Source organism: Centroberyx gerrardi, chromosome 17 (genome assembly GCF_048128805.1).
Source record: "Centroberyx gerrardi isolate f3 chromosome 17, fCenGer3.hap1.cur.20231027, whole genome shotgun sequence".
Classification (NCBI taxonomy): domain Eukaryota; kingdom Metazoa; phylum Chordata; class Actinopteri; order Beryciformes; family Berycidae; genus Centroberyx; species Centroberyx gerrardi.
Window position 1 is genome coordinate 945,095 of NC_136013.1, and position 19,856 is coordinate 964,950.

A 19,856-nucleotide genomic window follows, 5' to 3' on the forward strand; every position below is an offset into this window, starting at 1 on the left:
ACATCTGGAGTGAAGAAAATCAGTCACATTTACAAACTTGATCCAGTGCTGGAAAAGGGGCTCTTGAGAGTGGGAGGAAGGCTCAGCAAAGCAGCAATGCCTGATGGCATGAAACACCCAGTCATTCTTGCTAAAGATCAGCACATCTCCACTCTCATTTTACGCAACATTCATGAGCAATTAGGACATTGCGGAAGAAATCACCTGCTTTCCAGACTTCGTCAACAGTATTGGATCACCAGCGCAAATGCTGCTGCCAGAAGGATCCTCTCTTCCTGTGTCGTTTGCAGACGTTATAGGGGAAAGCTGGGTGAACAAAAGATGGCAGATTTGCCGAAAGAAAGACTTCAACCTGACCTCCCACCATTCACAAATGTAGGCGTTGATTATTTTGGCCCTTTTGAGGTGAAGGTAGGCCGCAGCCTCATCAAACGCTATGGAGTTATCTTCACCTGCATGGCCAGTAGGGCAGTGCATTTGGAAATGGCATACTCATTAGACACCAGTTCTTGCATCCATGCACTGCGCAGATTCATTCCAGAAGAGGCCAAGTATCACACATCAGATCAGACAACGGAACCAACTTTGTGGGAGCAGAACGTGAAATGAGAGAAGCTCTATCTGCTCTGAATCACAAGAAAATTCAAAACTCATTACTTCAGTCTGGAGTGAAATGGAGCTTCAACACTCCTGCTGCATCACATCATGGTGGAGCATGGGAAAGAATCATTTGCATGGTCAGAAAGGTGCTGAACTCAGTACTTCATCAGCAAAACGTGGATGATGAAGGATTGCAAACTCTTCTGTGCGAGGTGGAAGCCATATTGAATGACCGTCCCATCACAAAAATCTCAGATGACCCTAATGATCTCGAACCCCTGACTCCAAATCACATCCTCTTGTTGAAAGGCAAACCTGCTCTACCATCTGGGCTTTTCGAGAAAAGTGACTTGTACACCAAACGACGATGGAGGCAAGTTCAATTCCTCTCAGATCTCTTTTGGCACAGATGGATTCGGGAGTATTTACCACTGTTACAGGAACGACAACGATGGTCAAAGGACAAGAGAAGCTTTGTCACAGGAGATATCGTCATTGTAGCGGACTCTACTGCCCCTCGCGGATCCTGGTTGTTGGGGAAGGTACTGCAGACCTTTCCTGACACACGGGGACTGGTGCGGTCTGTTAAAGTCCAGACCAAATGCAACATACTGGAGCGACCGGTCACAAAGATCTGTCTTCTGCAGGAAGCTGATTAAAGACTGATGTAAAATCCATATTCCAACATTGGGGTTATTTCTGACCCTATGGACACATACATGAACATTATGGACTGAAAACACACACTTGCACTATGGACTTGTCATTGGCTCCATTGTTTGTATGGTGTTGAATTGTTATGTTATTTTACAGTAACAATTAGGGGCCGGTGTGTTGTAGCCAATTTTGATGTGTGCTATATGTTGTTTGTGGTAAGTTGTGTAAATGTTGTTGTTGCTACTTCACCTGCGCACTAGAGGGCATAGGCAGGTAATCACAGTAGTCACATAGCCTACATAGGGGAGTCACAGGTGATCAGCTGGGGGGAATTAGGAACTGAGGAAGCCACACAGTTTTTCAATCGTGTGTGGGCGCCTGTGCTTTTTTGGTCCTGTCGTGTTGTTTTGTTTTGTTTCATATCGAGCTCGTTTTTATATCACTCAACCAATGCACCCGGCTTTTGTAGGTGACTTTAAATCTACATATATGTAAATAAAGTGTCAAACGCATACTCCATGGCAGACCTAATTTTTTGCACCACCACGCGTTGGAAATGCCTTCAAACTCCCTCAAGTGGCCTTTTTTTGTTGTTCGATTGCCACTATACAAACCATACACTAGGGTCAGGGAGTCACACTAGGGTCACTACACACAATTTGGTTTAGATTAACAAACTGTACTACACCACTCAAGAGTTATTTTTGTGCACACCATATAATTAGGTGAATCAAACTACACCATGCAATAAGGAGTCCCTTTATCCTCCCTATCACTTAGCCCCCAAAGTAGCACAACAAAAGCCCCATAGGGAGAACTAAACAGAAAACTGGCCCGTATGGTCAGATTAGTTAAAACGAAGGCACTTCTATACTGCATACAGCTCTAATATGGGAAAAACAGTGGTTGGCTTTCCATCGATTTGGCACTTGACAGATTTTACAAAACATACAATTTATTAGACATCACAGGGCAGAGAAATGTATAGAGCACTGTGATAGATTCAACAGAGTGCCTTAATGTACCTTGTAACATTTAAACCATCCAGAACTCAAGAGTCTGCGCCCAAATCTCGCCCTTAAGATGCACTAGATAAAATACAAGAGTATTAGCACAGGAAAACAACAAAAACACAGAAAAAACATTAAAGGAATAGTTCACCCAAAAATGAAAACTCAGTCATTATCTACTCACCCCCATGTCAGCTGACACTCGGGTGAAGTTTGTTAGTCCGTACAGCCCTGAGCTCCACAGCGGAACGGCGTAGAAGCCTTCTCCAAAACAGTTGAAGTTGCTGGGGACCTGACTTGACTTCAAAGTGAAAAACATAACAGACAATATCCATAAAATGGCTCCATGCAGCTCGTCCAGCATAATGCAAGTCTCTGTTTTAAACCAATGAATTTGTATTTAATCATCAAATCCAATAAGTGAGCACCCATATTACTGTTTAATGTCAAAATAATAATGAAAAATGCCATTAAGTGTGCCATTTTTAACTATAAACGCTGCATGTATTACACTGTGCAGAATACATACAGAACAAAGACATCAAACATTAATATGGGTGCCGACTTATTGAATTTGACGATAAAATACAAAGTAATTGGTTTAAAACAGTATTTCTACCCATTTTCAAATCTCGCGCTTTTATTTTGAAGGCTAAACGGCCAAACCGGAAGTCTTGTTTCTGCTAACTCGAGCAAGAGTGGCGATTTCAGCTAAATAATGGTGTAAATGTCTTTTCAAGTCACTTTGGGATCGGTTGGCTTCTGGAGACTTGTATTATGCTGGACGAGCTGCATGGAGACATTTTATAATAATAATAATAATAATAAAACATTAGACTTGTATAGCGCTTTTCTAGGTACTCAAAGACACTTCACATACAGGGTAAAATAATTTAATAGAAAATTTATAATAATAAAAAGAAATAAAAGACAAGAATAAAAGTAGGTAGTTAAAAACTACAGGAATCGAAAGATGGAGGGAAGGGAGAGGAGGTTAACAGGTGAAAGCAAGCTTGAAGAGGTGAGTTTTGAGGGCCTGTTTGAAAGAAGGCAGGGTGTTAGCCTGCTGTTAGCCGGATGTGGATGGGGAGGGCGTTCCAGAGGGAGGGTGCAGCAACTGAAAAGGCCCTGTCGCCCCAGGTCCGGAGCTTGGTCCTGGTGGTCTTGAGAGTGGTTGCGTCCGCGGACCTGAGGCATCGGGTAGGGGTGTGGCGGGGATGAGGTCGGAGAGGTATGGAGGGGCCAGGTTGTGTATGGCTTTGTAGGTGGTGAGTAGTATTTTAAAGTCAATCCTATGTTTAACCGGGAGCCAGTGGAGGTTGTGAAGGACAGGGGTGATGTGATCTCGGCGGCGGGTGGAGGTGAGCAGGCAGGCAGCGGAGTTCTGGACGTATTGAAGTTTATTAAGGGTTTTGTTTGGTAAGCCGTAGAGGATGCTATTGCAGTAGTCGAGTCTGGAAGTTATGAGGGCATGGATGAGGGTTTCGGCAGCGGCAAAGGACAGGGAGGGCCGGAGGCGGGCAATGTTCCTGAGGTGGAAGAAGGCAGTTTTTGTGACCTGGTTGACATGGGGTAGAAATGAGAGGGTGGGGTCAAGGATGATTCCAAGGTTGCAGACCTGGGTGGAGGGGGTGACGATGGAGCCATCGATGTTGAGTGAGAAGGTCTGGGCGGAGCGGGTGAGGGAGTTTGGGCCGATGATGAGGATTTCAGATTTATTGCAGTTGAGTTTGAGAAAGTTCTGTTGCATCCATGATTTTGTGTCTGCAAGGCAGGTGGTGAGGGTGGAGTGGGTGGTTGAGGTGATGGTTTTGGAGGGGAGGTAGAGTTGAGTGTCATCGGCGTAGCAGTGGAAACGGAGGCCATGACGGTGGAGGATCTGTCCAAGAGGGAGGATGTACAGGATGAAGAGGAGGGGACCAAGTACTGAACCTGGGGGACACCATGGCCTACTCCTTCACCAAACCACCCAAAATCTGAAGGTTTAAAATATTTGGTTAACCACTAGAAACTGACAGTCTTACTTGGTGCTACAGGTCTAATCAGAATCTTGAAACCATGAGTTTGGAAAAGCTACGAGCTAAGAGGGAAGTCAACTCAACATAGAGCACACCAAACAACAGCTGGCATCAGCTACTGTCTTCCAAGATGTAATGAGTGCAGGGAAAGAGGCCAGGGTTGATCCTCCTCCCCCGTTTATGCTCTCTCCTATTCACCTGGGTCCTAGTGCTAGACAGATTTCCTTCACTGAGAGTGCTTGGTCCTAATACTTTCCCCCACTACATGTGCATGAATATTTGTTGCAATTTCATGTTAACTCATGCACTAGAAAGTGTTTGAAATTTGTCTGTTGACGTCTGTTGTCAGTTTCAGGAACACCTGCACAGTTGCAGGTTCACAGGATCAGGAACAACACCCTGGGACACTGGAGATGGAAGAAAAGAAGCTACTTCTAGATGTATGTCTGAAGGCAGCACTTTACAAGAGAGAAAGCTTTCACAATGTGGTGAATACACTCTTCTCACTGTTCTCTGTTCACACTGAGAGATACGACTTCCTTCTTGATTTACATCAACATATCAAGAGTCAAGGATATACAAGTGTCATTCCATTACTGAAGCCACTTTACCAGTCAGCTGCTGCAGTCTGGTCCATCAGGCTCTCAGAGAGAAAGGCCTCCCTCCTCCTGGAAGTGCTGAAACTCCAATCAGAAAAGAAACCAGTGAAGCTGACAGGCTGTTCAGATGAAGAGAGTGAAGTGTGGAGTTTCCTACAGTGTCTGCCTCACATCTCACAGCTCAGGTAAATGGACTGTCATTCATTCAGATATTTTAAGTCTACATATAATAACTAACTCAATGGATAGTATGAGGATATTTATTTTTGATTGATGCATTGTATTTGTACTTAATGCAGATTAATCTTTTATTACTTTTACTGATTTCTCCCTACCGTTTAAGAGATACAGTGTCTGTCCATATTGTTTTGTTCTCTATATGATGCAGAAATCAAATCATGGCATAATCATTCATTCTCATTGTTCCAGTTTCTGTCGTCTGAGTTTAAAACCTGTAGAAGGAGCCAAGTTCTTGGGGAATCTCTTCTGTCGAGCAGCAGAGAGGGAACAACAGACAGGAGAGAAGATACTGGAGCTGTTATCATCAGTGTGCAGTTACAACTCATTCCCTCTCAATGACATGGATATTGATGATGATGATGATGATGATGATGATGTTGATAAAAAGGACTATCAGTGTGATTTCCTACTGGACCTGTGCTCCCATGTGAAGAACTATGAGACTCTAACAGGCAGGAGTGTCCTTCCAGCATTACAGTCAGTTTACCAGTCAGCTCCTGCAGTCTGGTCCATCAGGCTCTCAGAGAGAAAGGCCTCCCTCCTCCTGGAAGTGCTGAAACTCCAATCAGGAAAGAAACCAGTGAAGCTGACAGGCTGGTCAGATGAAGAGAGTGAAGTGTGGAGTTTCCTACAGTGTCTACCTCACATCTCACAGCTCAGGTGATGGGATTAATATAAAAAAATTAGAACATGGCTGCACATGTAAAATAATCCACTCTTCCTATTCAAAACAATATTTAACCTTCATTTAACCATGAGGTCAGTTAATATTTTTTTATTCCCAGTCAGGGCCTCCAGAAAAATACATTCCAACTTAGTGAGAAAAAAAGTTTCCCAATTTCCGAGAATAAAGTATACATACAGTATTTTAACTGCCTTTAAACATATCAACATGCAGATTAAAACATGGTGACAAATCTACATGAAGCAATATTTAATGTTGACCTGCTCAGTAAAGAGTCTGCCTTTCAGTTCAGATTCCAAAAGATATAAAGTGGATTTTAATATTAACATGTTTTATCTGTACATTGTGATGTAATTTGACATGTAAAAGCTCGGTGATGTGATGTTTTCTATATCAGTGATGTTTTATATTTCAGTTTTTGGTTATCGAGGCTCTCCCTTTATGTTTTGAACCCTCTGCAGATTCACTGTTCCTCAGAATCAAACAGGATCACTTGTAGAGGGAAGAAAGAAGGAAACATTTCTAATGAATCTGTGTCTGCAAGCAGCGCTCCATGAGAGGACAACCATACAAAGTGCAATAGCCAAGGTGTTTTCACTCTCTAAATGTTGGCATCAGAAATGGGATTTCCTACTGGACCTGTACTCCCATGTGAAGGACTATGAGACTCTAACAGGCAGGAGTGTCCTTCCAGCATTACAGTCAGTTTACCAGTCAGCTGCTGCAGTCTGGTCCATCAGGCTCTCAGAGAGAAAGGCCTCCCTCCTCCTGGAAGTGCTGAAACTCCAATCAGAAAAGAAACCAGTGAAGCTGACAGGCTGGTCAGATGAAGAGAGTGAAGTGTGGAGTTTCCTACAGTGTCTGCCTCACATCTCACAGCTCAGGTAAATGGATTGTCATTCATTCACATGATTTCAGTCTACATATAAAAGTTATCTCATTAGACAGTATGTGGATATTTAGTCATGATTAATGCACTGCACACATACTTCATGTAGATCTATTATTACTTTCTCTCTACTAATTTCTCCCTAACATTTAAGAGATACAGTGTCTGTCTTGGTTGATTGGTTCTCTGCTGTATATGATGCAGAAATCAGATCATCACATCATTTTTTTCATTGTCATTGTTCCAGTTTCTGTCATCTGAGTTTAAAACCTGTAGAAGGAGCCAAGTTCTTGGGGAATCTCTTCTGTCGAGCAGCAGAGAGGGAACAACAGACAGGAGAGAAGATACTGGAGCTGTTATCATCAGTGTGCAGTTACAACACATTCCCTCTCAATCACCCAGTATATGTCAGTGATGATGAGTATCAGTGTGATTTCCTACTGGACCTGTGCTCCCATGTGAAGGACTATGAGACTCTAACAGGCAGGAGTGTCCTTCCAGCATTACAGTCAGTTTACCAGTCAGCTGCTGCAGTCTGGTCCATCAGGCTCTCAGAGAGAAAGGCCTCCCTCCTCCTGGAAGTGCTGAAACTCCAATCAGGAAAGAAACCAGTGGAGCTGACAGGCTGTTCAGATGAAGAGAGTGAAGTGTGGAGTTTCCTACAGTGTCTACCTCACATCTCACAGCTCAGGTGATGGGATTAATATAAAAAAATTCGAACATGGCTGTACATGTAAAATAATCCACTCTTCATATTCAAAACAATATTTAACCTTCATTTAACCATGAGGTCAGTTAATATTTTTTTATTCCCAGTCAGGGCCTCCAGAAAAATACATTCCACCTTAGTGAGAAAAAAAGTTTCCCAATTTCCGAGAATAAAGTATACATACAGTATTTTAACTGCCTTTAAACATATCAACATGCAGATTAAAACATGGTGACAAATCTACATGAAGCAATATTTAATGTTGACCTGCTCAGTAAAGAGTCTGCCTTTCAGTTCAGCTTCAATAAGATATAAAGTAGATTTTAACATTAACATGTTTTATCTGTACATTGTGATGTAATTTGACATGTAAAAACTCGGTGATGTGATGTTTTCTATATCAGTGATGTTTTATATTTCAGTTTTTGGTTATCGAGGCTCTCCCTTTATGTTTTGAACCCTCTGCAGATTCACTGTTCCTCAGAATCAAACAGGATCACTTGTAGAGGGAAGAAAGAAGGAAACATTTCTAATGAATCTGTGTCTGCAAGCAGCGCTCCATGAGAGGACAACCATACAAAGTGCAATAGAAGAGGTGTTTTCACTGTCTAAATGTTGGCATCAGAAATGGGATTTCCTACTGGACCTGTACTCCCATGTGAAGGACTATGAGACTCGAACAGGCAGGAGTGTCCTTCCAGCATTACAATCAGTTTACCAGTCAGCTGCTGCAGTCTGGTCCATCAGGCTCTCAGAGAGAAAGGCCTCCCTCCTCCTGGAAGTGCTGAAACTCCAATCAGGAAAGAAACCAGTGAAGCTGACAGGCTGTTCAGATGAAGAGAGTGAAGTGTGGAGTTTCCTACAGTGTCTGCCTCACATCTCACAGCTCAGGTAAATGGATTGTCATTCATTCATATGATTTCAGTCTACATATAAAAGTTATCTCATTAGACAGTATGTGGATATTTAGTCATGATTAATGCACTGCACACATACTTCATGTAGATCTATTATTACTTTCTCTCTACTAATTTCTCCCTAGCATTTAAGAAATACAGTGTCTGTCTTGGTTGATTGGTTCTCTGCTGTATATGATGCAGAAATCAGATCATCACATCATTTTTTTCATTGTTATTGTTCCAGTTTCTGTCATCTGAGTTTAAAACCTGTAGAAGGAGCCAAGTTCTTGGGGAATCTCTTCTGTCGAGCAGCAGAGAGGGAACAACAGACAGGAGAGAAGATACTGGAGCTGTTATCATCAGTGTGTAGTTACAACACATTCCCTCTCAATGACATGGTGGATATTGATGATGATAAGTATCAGTGTGATTTCCTACTGGACCTGTGCTCCCGTGTGAAGGACTATGAGACTCTAACAGGCAGGAGTGTCCTTCCAGCATTACAGTCAGTTTACCAGTCAGCTCCTGCAGTCTGGTCCATCAGGCTCTCAGAGAGAAAGGCCTCCCTCCTCCTGGAAGTGCTGAAACTCCAATCAGGAAAGAAACCAGTGGAGCTGAGAGGCTGGTCAGATGAAGAGAGTGAAGTGTGGAGTTTCCTACAGTGTCTGCCTCACATCTCACAGCTCAGGTAAATGGATTGTCATTCATTCAGATATTTTAAGTCTACATATAATAACTAACTCAATGGATAGTATGAGGATATTTATTTTTGATTGATGCATTGTATTTGTACTTACTGCAGATTAATCTTTTATTACTTTTACTGATTTCTCCCTACCGTTTAAGAGATACAGTGTCTGTCCATATTGTTTTGTTCTCTATATGATGCAGAAATCAAATCATGGCATAATCATTCATTCTCACTGTTCCAGTTTCCATCGTTGGTCTTTAAAACCTGTAGAAGGAGCCAAGTTCTTGGGGAATCTCTTCTGTCGAGCAGCAGAGAGGGAACAACAGACAGGAGAGAAGATACTGGAGCTGTTATCATCAGTGTGCAGTTACAACACATTCCCTTTCAATCACCCAGCATATGTCAGTAAGGAGTATCAGTGTGATTTCCTACTGGACCTGTACTCCCATGTGAAGGACTATGAGACTCTAACAGGCAGGAGTGTCCTTCCAGCATTACAGTCAGTTTACCAGTCAGCTGCTGCAGTCTGGTCCATCAACCTCTCAAAGAGAAAGGCCTCCCTCCTCCTGGAAGTGCTGAAACTCCAATCAGGAAAGAAACCAGTGAAGCTGACAGGCTGTTCAGATGAAGAGAGTGAAGTGTGGAGTTTCCTACAGTGTCTACCTCACATCTCACAGCTCAGGTAAATGGATTGTAATTCATTCATATGATTTCAGTCTACATATAAAAGTTATCTCATTAGACAGTATGTGGATATTTAGTCATGATTAATGCACTGCACACATACTTCATGTAGATCTATTATTACTTTCTCTCTACTAATTTCTCCCTAGCATTTAAGAGATACAGTGTCTGTCTTGGTTGATTGGTTCTCTGCTGTATATGATGCAGAAATCAGATCATCACATTATTTTTCATTGTTATTGTTCCAGTTTCTGTCGTCTGAGTTTAAAACCTGTAGAAGGAGCCAAGTTCTTGGGGAATTTCTTCTGTCGAGCAGCAGAGAGGGAACAACAGACAGGAGAGAAGATACTGGAGCTGTTAGCATCAGTGTGCAGTTACAACTCATTCCCTCTCAATGACCCAGCTTATGTCAGTGATGAGTATCAGTGGGATTTCCTACTGGACCTGTACTCCTATGTGAAGGACTATGAGACTCTAACAGGCAGGAGTGTCCTTCCAGCATTACAGTCAGTTTACCAGTCAGCTGCTGCAGTCTGGTCCATCAGGCTCTCAGAGAGAAAGGCCTCCCTCCTCCTGGAAGTGCTGAAACTCCAATCAGAAAAGAAACCAGTGGAGCTGACAGGCTGGTCAGATGAAGAGAGTGAAGTGTGGAGTTTCCTACAGTGTCTGCCTCACATCTCACAGCTCAGGTAAATGGATTGTCATTCATTCAGATATTTTAAGTCTACATATAATAACTAACTCAATGGATAGTATGAGGATATTTATTTTTGATTGATGCATTGTATTTGTACTTAATCCAGATTAATCTTTTATTACTTTTACTGATTTCTCCCTACCGTTTAAGAGATACAGTGTCTGTCCATATTGTTTTGTTCTCTATATGATGCAGAAATCAAATCATGGCATAATCATTCATTCTCATTGTTCCAGTTTCCATCGTTGGTCTTTAAAACCTGTAGAAGGAGCCAAGTTCTTGGGGAATCTCTTCTGTCGAGCAGCAGAGAGGGAACAACAGACAGGAGAGAAGATACTGGAGCTGTTATCATCAGTGTGCAGTTACAACACATTCCCTCGCAATGACCCAGCTTATGTCAGTGATGATGACTATCAGTGTGATTTCCTACTGGACCTGTACTCCCATGTGAAGGACTATGAGACTCTAACAGGCAGGAGTGTCCTTCCAGCATTACAGTCAGTTTACCAGTCAGCTCCTGCAGTCTGGTCCATCAGGCTCTCAGAGAGAAAGGCCTCCCTCCTCCTGGAAGTGCTGAAACTCCAATCAGGAAAGAAACCAGTGAAGCTGACAGGCTGTTCAGATGAAGAGAGTGAAGTGTGGAGTTTCCTACAGTGTCTGCCTCACATCTCACAGCTCAGGTAAATGGATTGTAATTCATTCATATGATTTCAGTCTACATATAAAAGTTATCTCATTAGACAGTATGTGGATATTTAGTCATGATTAATGCACTGCACACATACTTCATGTAGATCTATTATTACTTTCTCTCTACTAATTTCTCCCTAACATTTAAGAGATACAGTGTCTGTCTTGGTTGATTGGTTCTCTGCTGTATATGATGCAGAAATCAGATCATCACATAATTTTTTCATTCTCACTGTTCCAGTTTCTATCGTCGGAGTTTAAAACCTGTAGAAGGAGCCAAGTTCTTGGGGAATCTCTTCTGTCGAGCAGCAGAGAGGGAACAACAGACAGGAGAGAAGATACTGGAGCTGTTATCATCAGTGTGCAGTTACAACTCATTCCCTCTCAATGACCCAGTATATGTCAATAATAATAAGTTTCAGTGTGATTTCCTACTGGACCTGTACTCCCATGTGAAGGACTATGAGACTCTAACAGGCAGGAGTGTCCTTCCAGCATTACAGTCAGTTTACCAGTCAGCTCCTGCAGTCTGGTCCATCAGGCTCTCAAAGAGAAAGGCCTCCCTCCTCCTGGAAGTGCTGAAACTCCAATCAGAAAAGAAACCAGTGAAGCTGACAGGCTGGTCAGATGAAGAGAGTGAAGTGTGGAGTTTCCTACAATGTCTGCCTCACATCTCACAGCTCAGGTACTTCAGATAGTTGAGGTTTGTCAAAAAATGCAGCACATAAACACTAAATGCTTAATAATAGATGAATAATATTCTTCAGCTAAGTACATTTTCAGCAACATAGTTATTTAATATGGATAGTTTATATGACATCATGACAGCTAATGATACAGATAGTAATATACTGAATTCATCGTACTTTATGTGGTTGCTCTTAATTTTACCTTTTGATTCCTGATCTTTGATTAAACAGTATCCATATTCTCCAATAGATAATGTTAGACATTGCACATACAGCGGTGTGCAATACATCATCTATTGCGTCATGTATTCCTCTAACTATAACACGGCTCATTTGACATTTCATTCCATAATGTCCTGTTTTAGCTGTGATCCAGGGTTCTTCCAGCATGTGTGTGAATCCATCTGTGTGAGATCCAGAGAGGAGACCCAGCAGCTGGCCTCTCTCCTCCAGCTCCTGGGTTTCACCCTGGTGTTAACAGGAGAGTTACCCAGGAAAACCTGCCGGTCTGTGGGGAGAGTTCTGGGACTCTGTGGCTCCAGTGTGGACCTCATCCTCACACCCAGCAAGATCTCTCTCAAAGGAGCCTCACTGCTTTTTAGACATACATCACAAATACACAGTCTCAGGTATGCTGCATTTATGTCATTATTACTCCTAATAACAATGTTTGTCCACTGTCAAAATCATATTGTGTTAAATCCATTAGAGGTGTATATCATTCCAGGATTGTGTTTTTTTTCTTTGATTTTCAGACTGTCTGCAGTAATGGCATTGCTACTGTTTCGATTGGTCAGAACACGGAGAGTGGCCGGTCCAGTGGCCGCTGAAGAGCTTTCCCTTGTCCTGAAGACGAGCCAGCTGTCAGACAGAGTATTGTTGAGGGTTGTCAGTAGTGTGGCGTCCCTACTGAGATACTGGGCAGTCAGGTGTTTGGACCTGACCGAGTTCTCCATCCACGCTCACTTTCTCATGACATTGCTACTTCACCATGATCCTCTTACGATCAAGTAAATCTCTTTGCTTTGCTGATCCATAAAAACATACACTAAATCATATACCATATAAATCCTTAATATTATTTTTCCTAAATATGTTCATTCATTTGTATTTGTCCTCTGATCTGTGACTTCCTCAGACTGTGTGCACAGCATTTTCAGCAGCTACTTGTCCTCATACATGAGATCCAGGACAAGGACTTGACTCAGTCTTTCTTGAGGAAGGTTGGTGGAGACCTGACCTCCTGCTCTCTGGACTGGGAAGTACTTCACTATCTGCTGCAGCAGCCATCAACTCAGACCATCACTGTGGACTTGAGGAGGAACAGGATCTCAGAGACGAGAATCATAGATCTTCTTCCCTTTCTGGACAGGATTCTATTTAAAAGGTGATAAAGCTTTATTTACTCTTCACTGGATAGAGAAATACATTTGATCCGATTTAATAATTTGATGTGCATTGTTATGCTTATCTTTCATCAGTAAACTGGCTTGTGTCTTACTTATGTGATAGAAAATGTTCTGTGTCTATTGGTGATAAGTTCTCTCCAACTGTTGCGCTTACATGTGGGGTGCCTCAGGGATCCATTCTTGGCCCCAATCTGTTTTCACTTTATATGCTTCCCCTGGGTCATTTAATCCAGCGTTATTTTCATGCTGACGACACTCAGCTGTACCTGTCTATGAAATGCAATGATTTCAGTAGATTAGCCAATCCAACTGACTGTCTTGTAGCCATCAAGGACTGGATGTCTGACAATTTTCTTAAGCTTAATGAAGAAATAACAGAAGTTCTTGTTATTGGTCCTGATAATATCCCCGGCAAAAAATAGGAAGCTCTTGGTTCCCTGGGATCCAACATCAAATCCTCCTCAAAAGATCTTGCTGTTATTTTTGATCCCCAAGAATTTTGCCTCACATACCAAGAAGCTTGTTCAATCCTGCTTTTTTCAGTTATATATAGCTAAAATCAGACATGTCCTGTCTTTGCAAGACAATGAGAAAATTATCCGTGCTTTTGTGTCATCACGGTCGTACTGCTGTAATGCCTTATTTACATGCCTCAGTCAAGCAGCTTTGGCTCGTCTTCAGTTGGTCCAAAACACAGCAGCCCGTCTTCTTACTACGACAAAACGCAGCGAGCACATTGCTCCAGCGCTCGCCTCTCTGCACTGGCTGCCTGTAAAGTTCAGGATTCATTTTTAAAATTCTTGTTATTACTTTCCAGGCTGTACATGGTGAAGCCTCAGAATACATCTCAGAATTGTTGTCATATAATAATGTGAGGTCTCTTAGGTCCTCTAAACAGGCTGCTGGTTAAAGGCCAGGCTTAAACTGAAGGGGGGCGGTGCGTTCACTGTCCTCGCCCCAAAACTGTGGAACAGTCTTCCTCTTGACATCAGATTGTCTGACTCGCTGATCATTTTTAAAATACTATTCCCTTGCTTTCAGTTGCTCTTGAAGCTGTTATTTTCGCTGTTATTTTGTGTGATATGTGATCTTATGTTTTTAATTTTCGTTTTTATTGTGAAGCACTTTGTAACCTTGGTTTTAAAAGGTGTTATATAAATAAAGTAAAATAATAGTGTAAACAATTCCATGACTAATCAAACAAGCCCTTGTTATTGTAATGTAAATATCCAGCATGTTATGCTAAATATACTGTATACTTTCAGGCCCAGTCCCAGCTTGGTGTTGTCTGCCATCAGAGAGAGCTATAAAACACACACCAGTCACTGTATACCCTGTTTACTGAGGTCATTAGATCATGTGATCAACCTGACCTGCAGACAGCTGGACAGAGCGGACTGTGCTGCTCTGCTCTTCACCCTCCAGCACAGTGATGGAGTCAAACTCAAACTGCTGTGGACCTCCATACCAACAGGGGGAACAGAGTCCATCCTGTTCACACTGGAGAAAGTCTCTCATCTCAGGTCAGATGTTAGTACTCATTTAGCAATGCTGAACCACTACTGTATGAATGTACAATGTTGAAAGGATCATTACTTAACCAATACACAGGATATGATATGACTAACCCTGGTGCTATTTAGGTAGAAACCAGCTGTACCTGTACCTGTATGTCACTGGAGTTATCAGGTGGGCACCTCCCATCACAGATGTTTATCACCTCCAGAGGGATCAACAGTAGGTTCTGGCATCCCAGAACCGCCTGCCTTCACATCGGCTGGCAATATTAAACAGAACTACAGTCACCTTACTCTATCCAGTACTTTTACCTAGTTCTCAACATTACCCAACAATTCCTAAACTTGCTATGGGTCTCAAATATGTAGAATAATGGAATGGCTGACCCTGCAGGCTTGAAACATAAATATACATTGAATGCATCATGTATGGCGTCTTTTTGTCTTGTTTAGTTGTGTACCTGCCTACTTTATTGATTGTTGATGACTGAAATGGTAACATTTATCATATTTCTGCATCATTTTTCATACCAGTTTAGACAGGAATCTGCTGCTGAGGTTCCTCCACTGCTGCACTGCCTCTAAGGCCCAACAGGGGGCAGCAGCAGGTCTGCTCAGGACTCTGCAGCACAGACTGGATCTGTCCTGCTCCTCCTGTGTGGAGCTGTCGGAGCAGGAGCGAGGGGAGGCTCTGTGTCTGACCGCTGGAGACTGCAGGGCCATCTCCACTGTGCTGAGACACAGCAGCCAGGACACACAGCTCAACCTACGAGACTGTGAGGTGGAGGACAGTGGACTGGACCTGCTGTTTCCTGTCCTGGACAGAGTCCGCCTGAGGTGAGAGAGGAAAAACAACACATATCTTGGATTGCAATCATATTCAAGATTGATGCCTGTTTCAGCACCGTAACGTTCTGCTCTTTGCTCTGTTTCTCCCCTTCAGCAGCAGCAAAGCCCTCCTCCTCCAGCTGGTGTCCCTGGTCCCTGTGGGCAGTGAAAGGGACACAGCGAGGCGAGCAGAGTCCCTCTGTCGAGCCCTGGCCGGAGAGCTGGACCTCAGTGAGACCAGACTGGATCAGAGGGCCTGTGGAGCTGTGGCCCTGATACTGGAGCTTTCTGAAGGGCTGAAAGAGCTGGACCTCAGTCACTGTCGACTCACTGACCGGCTGCTACAGACGCTGATCCCACACCTGCACAAAGCTCAAGTCCTGGAGTGAGTCCGCTAGAATGGAGATGCATTTGTATGTGCGTGTGTGTGGAAATCTGATTATAATCTAATAATATCTTTGTCTTTTATTGGTGTTATAGTCTGAGTCACAATAAGATCACTGATGCTCTGACTGACAGTTTACTCCAGCTGGTCTCCATCAACACCTCCATCCACACTGTGCGGTGAGCGTAAATGCACTCGTGTCTGAATGATTAATATATGAAATCTTTTGTATTGCCAGACTTGCAGAGAAATCATTTGTGAGTTTAGATGAGTAAACACTGTTACACATTATTCTGGCTGATGAAGTAACATTTGCTCTCTCTGCTCTGGCATCTTCTTAGAGTCTTCAGCAACAGCATCATGGACAGAACCCCCTTTCTGAAAGACAAACGCTTTGAAATGTGGTGAACCAATCATCAGCAGTCTGTGGTCCAAGCAAAGGAAGTGGAGAAACGGGCCAAAATGCTCTAATACGTCATAATTATGGAGCAATTGTAAAACTTGAAGTTTTAGTCTAAACTTGTGACAGCTACATGGCTGCGTAACACAATACACACAACTATTTGTGGCTGCCAACACTGTGATTATTTTGTACTTTTTTCTCATTTAAATGTTGCAGTGTAATGGTACTCTGAAAAACATTTATCTTACAGTAGTATATCATGGATTTTTATTTTTTAATTCTTAGTGTATATATTTTAATCCTAGTCACACACCTGTAGAGTGTTTATATGAATAAACAAGTATATTTTATGTAAATGTAGCCAGGTGGTACATTTGATGTAATTTTCCACTGAGGGTTAAAAGAGTTTATTTCTGGTTTAACTATTAACATGTATTTACAGTTTGTTGTTTTCTTTAAATTAGAATGTTTTAATTACATAAGAGAAATGTACATAAGATAGTTTGCTGACAGAGGGTCCATTTTGAGTTTATTATTTGGACACTAGGTGGCAGTGTCACGAGTCACTTTTGTTATTCTGCCATGGTTCTTTATTGTTTTGGCGCAACCTGGAGATCTGCATGGTGGACGATGCTGGGATGCATTGTGTAAAAGAAATCTGTAACTATTGTAACATCTTGTTAAAACATTCATGTATAAAGGTAAATAACTATGTTTGTTACCGTATTTTAACTGGATGGTACGTTTTAGACGAGACTGATGTCAGATGTCTTGGATAATGCTGGAGCAGCTGACCAGTGTGTTCCCATGTGCATGGCAAGGTACAGTCAGTGTGCACAAAGCCTCATGCTGTTGTACTCGGTCATTGGTGAAATGGAACAGCTGCTTATTGCACTCTAATTTTATTTTATTTAGACATCAGTGTTTGGGATGTAAGTGTTCTCTAAATCAGATGGTGTGTTCCAGAGTAATTAACCTACTGTGGGTTTATATGCATATTTACTTTGTGGAATTTTGTTTTATTTGAGTAGCATAAGCAAACTGCCATGTTTTTGGTAGTAACTTTTAGTATTTTTGTACCTGTGATTTTGAAACAGTAATCCTGGAAGCTATACTGCTGTAGTTACATTTTTGATGAAACATCTGTTAAATCTGGTACAGGTGGAGATCCATTTCTGCCCTCTTCCCAAAACCTACGTTGCACCTCTACAGCAACATTTCAAAAATAAAAGAAGCCCAAAGAAGTAATTGTGTTGTGTGGTACTCAATTCCACGGGCTGCACAGAAGTGATATATCCATGTGTAATTTACCTTTGTGCATTCACAGGTGATGTCTGCAATAGTATTGTACAGTATGTTGTTAAATAGAAAATGGAAAAATAAGTAAAATAAGCGTCCGAAATAAATAACACAAGATAACTAGTTTTACATTTGTAGAAGTTATTAGCCATACACACTGCAGTCATTTTGTTGTTGTCTTTTCACAAAGTAATCTACGCTGCTGTAGTTACTTATGTATGTACACAGCCGAATTAAGACATCAGCACTCACACAACGATCTTGACTTTTCAAGCTAGCAGCAAAGAATATTAACAAATGCAGAGCGGGAAACATAATGCACGTTGTATGCGCATGTCACTTGTGAAACTACCTTTCACACTCACGGTTCTCATTATCTAACATCAACTAAACTATATCAATTTCACATGTACTGTTTAACAACCAATTCAACAACGACTCGTACCAAATCATTCTCATAACTTACTTAACACGACTTATGCTGAACAAAGAATGTCGCACGGCATTCTGGGAAACATGGCACTAGCACCGCGGGACGCCACAGTATAGCTATATGTATAGAGATATAACACTAGAGAGGACATGACGTCACAGACTGCGGGATAACCGTCCGCCGTCTGACCTGGGTCCGGTTTACCTGGGTCCGGTTTACCTGGGTCCGGTTTACCAGCAACTACAACAGCTGTCTATGGGAAGCAGCCACTGTTGTCCTGATCTGGATCAAACTGCTGCACTAACAGGACCAGAGAGACCAGAGAAGCTGCATCACCTTCCACACGTCAGTAGAGTAGAAGATAGAGGCTGTTTTATATGCTAAATTTAACTGACACAACTTAAAACACAACATTTCTGGCTAGTAGTAGCCAACAGACTGGAGTTGGGTTTGAAACAGTTTGTATGTGTTAGCTAGTTAGCTGTTAGATGTAATCTTTACATGTCAGCTGTATGTTAGTTGGCTAGCTCTCTGCTGCCATACAAACACGTTGTTTCTGAGAACAATCAGCACACATCATTCAGCATTATGTCCAACCAGTGTTTATATTCTACTGTGGCAGGTCGCCGCCGTAAAGTCGCGACCCGCCATGCTAAACATACGTTGTATAGTGTTTTCTATAGTATTTGTATAGTACTCAGTAGCGGCACCGCTGATGAAAATGCGGCGATTTTTTGTTTTATTAATTGCAGGCTATTTCTGCCAAGACGCACCTTAATGATGGAAGTGACACATAGTGGCGCGTGGTGGCAGACAGAGAGGACGTTCATTTGCATATCTGTATAGGCTACTGTGGATTTTAAGTTGATTCAAGTGTAGAGATGTTTGTTTTTACTGTAGTAGCCTACTTGTTTACATGATGGCATCTATATAAATTATTTCTTTATGGATTGTAATCTTAATTGTAGGCTAAGATGTCATGCCAATAAAGTTAAAAAAAAATGTATTAGGTGTGTTTCAGTGATGGTGATATTTAATTGCTGCCAACATTTGTCTATTGTCACAACAGATCATTTGGGGGTTTTACATTAAAAATAAGCAGATTTTCATATATACTCTTAATACGACAGTACCAAAGAGTACCAAAGAAATCTGAGAATTATAAAGTCTTCTTGAAAATAGGATTCATAGTTTCTGTAAAGTAATGCACCATTAAAATACTTCCAGAAGATAATCTTTATGATTTAAAACATAATTACTTAACATAGTTTAGCTATTTTTATCTACAGACTACAAAAAATGCTCATGTTTGGTACCATTTTAGACAGTGAGCTAAATAAAAAGTAGTAGTGATGTCTCAATAAAAAAATATTAGCATTATAATGGCAGCATAAGCCACTTTCACCATTGATTCCAATGACAGTCAGCTGAGAAGTGTACCCAGGTAAGATGGCTGCCATGTGGTCCCATTGCAGAATAGGAATTCTCTATGACAGGTCCCCTCTACTGTTATATCTCTATGTATGTATAACTGTCATCACCACAGAAACGGGATGCTGATTCTTCAAATTAAAAGCCCACCTGTCACAGAGAACTTCCACTAGTTTTGCATTTTTCATTTTTTCTAAATGGCAATCAAAGCAAACAGTGATAGTGAAATAAATACATTACAAAGTAGCTTAGAACCGTGAATGATAGCATGTAGGCCTACTGTAACCTGCCTCATCACGTTTGTCTGTTTTTTAAGGAATTCCTAATAAAAGAAACTTCAAATCTCAAAATAAAGATTACATTAAATTGGTTTCCTATCTTATCTATTACACTG

At 41.7% G+C, this 19,856-nt stretch overlaps 1 protein-coding gene across 10 annotated transcripts in view; it reads left to right on the forward strand.

Annotated features, from left to right (window-relative positions):
- Positions 1–17,013, forward strand: part of LOC139932372 (uncharacterized) — a 42,932-nt gene extending 25,919 nt beyond the window's left edge. For 2 of the 10 annotated variants that reach the window (XM_078289513.1, XM_078289520.1), the window contains 18 exons: positions 4,635–5,069; positions 5,314–5,784; positions 6,271–6,693; positions 6,946–7,389; positions 7,876–8,298; positions 8,551–8,994; positions 9,239–9,679; positions 9,930–10,370; positions 10,615–11,058; positions 11,310–11,753; positions 12,123–12,386; positions 12,513–12,767; positions 12,896–13,144; positions 14,432–14,689; positions 15,218–15,520; positions 15,627–15,896; positions 15,992–16,075; positions 16,238–17,013. In XM_078289513.1, coding sequence (XP_078145639.1) covers positions 4,635–5,069; positions 5,314–5,784; positions 6,271–6,693; positions 6,946–7,389; positions 7,876–8,298; positions 8,551–8,994; positions 9,239–9,679; positions 9,930–10,370; positions 10,615–11,058; positions 11,310–11,753; positions 12,123–12,386; positions 12,513–12,767; positions 12,896–13,144; positions 14,432–14,689; positions 15,218–15,520; positions 15,627–15,896; positions 15,992–16,075; positions 16,238–16,304 — 6,160 coding nt within the window. In that variant the 3' untranslated portion in view covers positions 16,305–17,013. Of the gene's footprint in view, positions 1–4,634; positions 5,070–5,313; positions 5,785–6,270; positions 6,694–6,945; positions 7,390–7,875; positions 8,299–8,550; positions 9,006–9,238; positions 9,680–9,929; positions 10,382–10,614; positions 11,070–11,309; positions 11,754–12,122; positions 12,387–12,512; positions 12,768–12,895; positions 13,145–14,431; positions 14,690–15,217; positions 15,521–15,626; positions 15,897–15,991; positions 16,076–16,237 lie in introns of those variants that run through there. The other 8 variants (XM_078289515.1, XM_078289514.1, XM_078289516.1 and 5 more) reach the window with 8 other exon arrangements.
- The last annotated feature ends 2,843 nt before the right edge of the window (positions 17,014–19,856 follow it).